At 42.0% G+C, this 7,305-nt stretch overlaps 1 protein-coding gene across 1 annotated transcript; it reads left to right on the top strand.

Annotated features, from left to right (window-relative positions):
* Positions 1-323: 323 nt before the first annotated feature.
* LOC133794454 (uncharacterized) lies at positions 324-4,506 on the top strand (the record flags this gene model as incomplete). The annotated part of the gene is made up of 4 exons (XM_062231682.1): positions 324-1,739; positions 1,827-2,184; positions 2,236-3,806; positions 4,167-4,506. Coding segments are annotated over exons 1-4 (3,672 nt in total), but the record flags the coding sequence as incomplete, so codon positions are not given.
* Between the last annotated feature and the right edge of the window lie 2,799 nt (positions 4,507-7,305).

Raw genomic sequence — 7,305 nt, 5'->3', positions numbered from 1 at the left:
CATTTTTCTTTGAGTGAAACACGTGAGGGAGTGCAGTGAGGTCCTTTCTATAATTGTCTAACCTTATTGTTTTGCAGATTCTCCATCATGTGACAAAATCCAGAGAAAGATGCAAGCAATGATAATCCGCCACCTGAGGTTCCGAATCTACAAATACAAGCATTAATTGGGGAGATGCGAAGGATGATGAGGGCGGAGTGTGAGCAGATACATGAGAGGTTGGATAGGGTAGAAGAGGGGGCACAACGGAGACCAAGGAGGGGTAGGGTACACCAAAGGGAGGATGAGAATGAAGGGGATTTGGAAGGGGTAATTTCTGATGAAGAGTTTGATAGGATGTCGGCGGGTAACCATAGGAGGTATGGTGGGAATAGAGAAGATAGGAACCAGGTAGATAATTATTTGGGGAATATCAAAATGAGAATCCCAGCATTTCAGGGGAAGAGTGATCCTGAAGCATACCTTGAGTGGGAGAAGAAAATGGAGCTAGTTTTTGATTGTCACAACTACTCCGACATGAAGAAGGTAAAACTTGCTGCCATTGAGTTTACTGATTATGCTATTGTTTGGTGGGATCAGTTGTGCATCAACAGGAGGCGGAATGGAGATCGCCCTATTGACACATGGGAGGCCATGAAGAGGGTGATGAGGCGACGGTTTGTACCACCTCATTATTATCGAGATCTCTACCTTAAGTTGCAGGGTCTTCGTCAGGGCTACAGAAGTGTTTATGAGTATTACAAGGAGATGGAGATGGCTATGATTAGAGCCAATGTTGAAGAGGATCGGGAGGCAACCATGGCAAGGTTTTTAAATGGGTTGAACCGAGAGATTGCTGACCCAATCGAGCTACACCATTATGTGGAATTGGAGGATTTGGTTCATATGGCAATCAAAGTTGAGAGGCAGCTCAAGAAGGGTAGTTCAAGTTCGAGGTCAAGACCGAGCCCACACAATCCAAGTACAACACCTTGGAGGTCGAACTATCCAAAGAAAGAAGACCAACCCACTTCATCATCTACACCGAAACCAGCCACCACAGCCACACCACCTCAAGGTAAAACAACTCCTACTAAGTCTCATTCTAGTGAGATAAGGTGTTTCAAATGTCAGGGGCGAGGACACATAGCTAGCCAGTGTCCAAACAAGAGAGTCATGGTGATTCGAGAAAGTGGAGAGATAGATTCTGAAGATGAAGATGATCTTGCTGACATGCCACCTTTGGAAGATGCTTCTGACAATGAGTATGGACCAGAATCTGGTGAGATGCTTGCACTAGTCACAAGGCGAGTCCTGAATTTGCAAGCAAAAGAAGAGGAAGAAGAGGTGCAGCGAGAGAACATCTTTCACACTCGTTGTCATGTGAGAGACAAGGTATGTAGTGTCATTATTGATGGAGGTAGTTGTACTAATGTTGCTAGTGCTTCCATGGTTGCCAAGCTGGGGCTTACAACGCTTAGGCATCCTTGTCCATACAAATTGCAATGGCTGAATGATAGTGGTGAAGTGAGGGTTACAAAACAAGTACTGGTCTCATTTCGCATTGGCAAGTATGAAGATGAGGTGTTGTGTGATGTGGTTCCCATGCAAGCTGGACACCTCCTTCTAGGAAGGCCTTGGCAATTTGATCGGCGGGTGCAGCATGATGGCTTCACCAACAAGTATTCATTCACATTCCGTCAACGAACAATCACTCTAGCGCCATTGACACCAAAGCAAGTGTATGAAGATCAAGTGAGGTTGCAAAAACTGAGTGACAAAAAGAAAATGAGTGAGCAAAAAGAGAGTGAAAAGATGAATGAGAGTGAGGAAAAAGAGAGACAAAGAGAGAAAAGTGGGGAATCAAGTGAGAGAAAACAAAATAATTTTTATGCAAAAAAAAGTGAGGTTAAGAGAGCATTGGTTACAAAACAGCCCATGATTTTACTCATGTATAAGGAGGCTCTTTTAAATACTAACCAACTTGATTCTTCGTTGCCAAGTGTTGTTGTGTCTATTTTGCAGGAATTTGAGGATGTGTTTCCTGAGGAGGTACCACATGGTTTACCACCTATTCGAGGGATAGAACATCAGATTGACTTTGTTCCAGGTGCTTCAATACCAAATCGACCAGCATACAGAAGTAATCCTGATGAAACAAAGGAATTGCAAAGGCAAATTGAAGAATTGATGGAGAAAGGGCATGTGAGAGAAAGCATGAGCCCTTGTGCTGTTCCAGTGATTCTAGTTCCCAAGAAGGATGGAACATGGAGGATGTGTGTTGACTGTCGAGCCATCAACAATATAACGGTAAAATATCGACATCCCATTCCTCGTTTAGATGACATGTTAGATGAATTGCATGGTTCTTGTGTGTTTTCCAAAATTGATCTTAAAAGTGGGTATCATCAGATACGTATGAAAGAAGGGGATGAGTGGAAAACTGCTTTTAAAACTAAACATGGATTGTATGAGTGGTTAGTCATGCCTTTTGGACTAACTAATGCACCTAGCACTTTCATGCGTTTAATGAATCATGTATTGCGTGCTTTCATTGGAAAATTTGTGGTTGTGTATTTTGATGATACTCTTATTTATAGTAAGAATTTGCATGACCATGTTTTGCATTTGCATTCTGTTTTGGATGTTCTTAGGAAACAGAGTTTATATGCTAACCTCAGTAAGTGTACTTTCTGCACCGATAAGCTTGTTTTCCTAGGCTTTGTTGTAAGTGCTACAGGTATTCAGGTGGATGAAGAAAAGATCAAAGCCATCCAAGAGTGGCCGACCCCTACAACTATAGGTAATGTTAGAAGTTTTCATGGACTTGCTAGCTTCTACAGGAGGTTTGTGAAAAATTTTAGCACCATCGCCGCACCTCTTACAGAAGTTATAAAAAAGAATGTGATATTTAAATGGGGTGAAGCTCAAGAGGAGGCATTTCAGCTACTGAAATACCAGCTTACTCATGCTCCTTTACTTGTTTTGCCTAACTTTTCTAACACTTTTGAAGTTGAATGTGATGCTTCTGGAATAGGTATTGGCGCTGTTCTTATGCAGGATGGGAGACCGCTTGCATACTTTAGCGAAAAGCTAAGTGGGGCTGCCCTCAATTACCCCACCTATGACAAAGAATTGTATGCACTAGTGCGTGCTTTAGAAACATGGCAGCACTATTTGTGGCCAAAGGAGTTTGTGATTCGCACAGATCATGAATCCTTGAAACATTTGAAAGGCCAACACAAGCTCAACAAGAGACATGCAAGATGGGTTGAGTTCATTGAGACATTTCCTTATGTCATTCGCTATAAACAAGGTAAGGAGAATGTGGTTGCTGATGCCCTTTCTCGCAGGTATGCCCTAATCTCAACTCTTGATGCTAAATTACTTGGGTTTGAACACATAAAGGAGCTGTATTCTGCTGACCATGATTTTGGGGAAATTTATGGTGTTTGTGAAAAATCTGCTGAAGGAAAATTTTATAGGCATGAGGGTTTCTTGTTTAGGGAGCATAGGTTGTGTGTACCTAATTGTTCTTTGAGAGATTTGCTAGTTAGAGAGTCCCACGGGGGAGGGTTGATGGGACATTTTGGAGTTGCTAAGACCCTAGCTATGTTGCAAGAGCACTTCTTTTGGCCCCACATGAAACGAGATGTTGAGCGAATTTGTGGTAGGTGTGTCACTTGTAGGCAAGCTAAATCAAGAGTTCAGCCAAATGGCCTTTACACACCCCTACCTATCCCTAGTTCACCATGGGTTGACATTTCAATGGATTTTGTGTTGGGTTTACCTAGAAGTAAGCGTGGGAGGGATTCAATCTTTGTGGTTGTAGACAGATTTTCTAAGATGGCTCATTTTATTCCATGTCATAAAACTGATGATGCCTCTAACGTTGCAGATTTGTTCTTTAGGGAGATTGTGAGATTACATGGTATGCCTAGAACAATTGTATCAGATAGGGATGCCAAGTTCTTAAGCTATTTTTGGAAAACATTGTGGGGAAAACTTGGGACAAAACTATTATTTTCTACTACTTGTCACCCTCAAACCGATGGTCAAACAGAAGTAGTTAATAGGACCCTATCCACCTTGTTGAGGGCTATCATAAGTAAAAATATTAAGACTTGGGAAGATTGTTTGCCACATGTTGAGTTTGCTTATAATCGTTCAATGCATTCTGCTACTAAATTTTCACCATTTGAAATTGTTTATGGTTTTAATCCTCTAACTCCTTTGGATTTATCACCTTTACCTGTTTCTGAGCATTTGAATTTAGATGGTGAGAAGAAGGCAGAATTTGTGAAGAAAATCCATGAGAGGGCGCGACTCAACATAGAGAGAAGGACTGAACAATACATTAAGCAAGCTAACAAGGGTCGTCATAAGCAGGTTTTTGAGCCCGGTGATTGGGTATGGTTACACATGAGGAAAGAGCGATTCCCAACACAAAGGCGTTCAAAATTGCTACCTCGAGGAGATGGTCCATTTCAAGTACTTGAAAGGATCAATGACAATGCCTACAGACTCGATTTACCAGGTGAGTATAATGTTAGTGCTACTTTTAATGTTTCTGATTTGAGTCCTTTTGATGCAGGTGACGATTTGAGGTCAAATCCTTCTAAAGAGGGGGGGAATGATGAGGACACCAAGACCCAAGTATCAAGTCAAGTTCCAGTTGGTCCAGTGACGAGGGCACGAGCCAAGAGATTCAAGGAAGAACTTAACAGCCTAGTCCACAAAGTCCTAAAACAAGAGGAGACCGTGGTCAACAATGAAGGAGAACAAAGACTTGTCTTACTCATCAAAGTTGACTGAGTTTAGGAGCTTAATGAGTCTTTTTATTTTAGTCACGTTTTTTAGTCTTTGTTTATTTTGTGATAAGTCAAACATTTGACTTGTGTGAGTCCAATAGTCCTTTTTGTCTTTAATTTTCGGTTTTCATGAGGAAGACAAAAGGCTTGTCTTTAATTTCGATTTTCATTAGGAAGACAAAGGGGCTGTCCTTAATTTTTCGGTTTCATTAGGAAGACCAAGAGTCTTGTTTTCATGTAATTTTCGTCCTTATAAGGACTGCCAAAACAATGTGAAAAATCAGATTATGTTGAATGAAATTGTGAGTTTATTTCTTCTTGAGTTCTTGAAGAAACTTTTGAACTTATCAAGGAGATTCCTTGTGGCGTTCATCCTGACTTATCAAACGGATTCCATCCCCGTTTGTGGCGTCTTCCTCATACCAAGGTTCGTGCTTGGCTAAGCATTGGGTCGCGGTTCCATTCCAATCTCGTGTGTTCTTGGTGGCTGTTCCATATTTGGTGTCGGGTTTCGTCACACTTGTTGGCGTGGTTCGTATCAAAAACCATTTTAACCCTAGCACATTTATGGTTTAGTGACACGTTTTGACTAAATGACTTGATTAGCAAGTCCTGCACCTTTACAAGTACACAGTGTAGCGGTCCTGGCTATCCAGGGCGTTACAACTTGGTATCAGAGCGTCCTACGTTTAAGGGTTCCTGAAGACTGGCTGGACATGTACATTTGCTGCTAGAGACAAGCTCGATTCAGGGTTTGGTAATGTGTATGCTTATATGCCTGGAATGAACTATGATTGTTGATATCTGTTGGATTAATAGGGAGCATGAGATACTGATAGGACCTGGCCCTTGACTATTGTGTGAGAACATTGAGGCATGTTTTATTAGCATCGTCGTGTATGTAAATGAATATTTGGAAGATTAATTGCATATTGTGTATGGGTGAATGCTTGTTTCATAGCTATTGTGTGATGAGATTGGGGCATGCTTATTAGTAATTGGTGCATGTGGATAAATGCCTATATGTTGATTGTTTGTGATTGGTTATGCACCATTGGTGAACTTCGGAGAAGCTTTTACCCTGTCATCATGGTCTGATTGCCGAGTCGTTGATTGCAGATTCACTTGGATAGCTATGCGTCCAAGTAAGTCTACGCGATTAGCCGGCACTAGATCTGGGACCGGGGGTGATGACCAGGGCCAGATTCCTCCGCCAGTCCCTGAGAACTGGTAGCAACTCATGGCAGATATGCAGGCTCGGTTGTAGAGCCAGGATGAACAGACTCGCCTTCTGCGACAGCAGGCTCCATCAGGGAGTGCTGCCCCTATTGTACCACCTGCAGTGGTACCAGCTGTACAGTCTGGGGAGGTTGGGAATAGGTGGGAGCCGTTATATTAGCGGTTTAGGAAGCAGCAACCCCCAATCTTTGAAGGGGGACCTGATCCACTGAAGGTCGAGCAATTGCTGACTATGATTACTACTATTATGGATTTCATGAGAGTAGAGGGGCATGATAGAGTGGCTTGTGCGACTTATATGTTGAGAGAGGATGCCCGCATCTGGTGGGAAGTGGCATCGCAGACCAGGGAAGTTACCGCTTTGAGTTGGGAAGGCTTCAGAGACTTGTTCAGTTATAAATACTACAATGTTGCCGTCAGGGCAGCAAAAGTTAATGAGTTCGTGGGTTTGGTGCAGGGCAATGATACGAACCACACCAACGATTGTAGTGAAACCCGACACCAAATATGGCAGCCACCAAGAACACACGAAATTGGAATGAAGAATCGCGACCCAATGCTTAGCCAAGCATGAACCTTGGTATGAGGAAGACGCCACAAACGGGGATGGGAATCCGTTTGATAAGTCAGGTTGAACGCCACAAGGAACCCCTTGATAAGTTCTAATAGTTTCTTCAAGAACTCAAGAAGAAAAACTCACAAATTTCATTTCACATAATCTACCTTTCCCAAACGTTTACAAGGCCTAATATAGCCGAAAATTACATCAAAAACAAGCCCCTTTGTCTTCCTAATGAAAAACTGAAAATTACATCAAGACAAGCCCCTCTTTGTCTTCCTAATGAAAACCGAAAATTACAAAAAAAAAGACTATTGGACTCACACAAGTCAAGTGTTTGACTTTTCACAAAATAAACAAAGACTAAATAAAAACGTGATTAAGTGACTGATTAAAATAAAAATACAAGATGCCAAAATCCAATAAGACTCATTACAAGAAGCTAAATATTGATCAAGCTCCTAAACTGGTGTCCTCATCATTCCCCCCCTCTTGACTTGGATCAACTGGAACTTGACTTGGATCTTTAATCTTGGTGTCCTCATCAGGCAATATGACCGTTACTGAATATGCCCTAAAATTTGATAGACTTGCGAAATTTGTACCAGATCTTGTGCTTACTGATGCTGCTAGGCAAGATAGATTTATTAGGGGGCTTAATGCTATGATAGCCCGGGATGTTAGGATTACAACGGTACCTGGAGGAACAACTTATGC

Source organism: Humulus lupulus, chromosome 8 (assembly GCF_963169125.1).
Source record: "Humulus lupulus chromosome 8, drHumLupu1.1, whole genome shotgun sequence".
NCBI lineage: Eukaryota > Viridiplantae > Streptophyta > Magnoliopsida > Rosales > Cannabaceae > Humulus > Humulus lupulus.
This window is presented reverse-complemented; position numbering and strand designations above follow the sequence as displayed.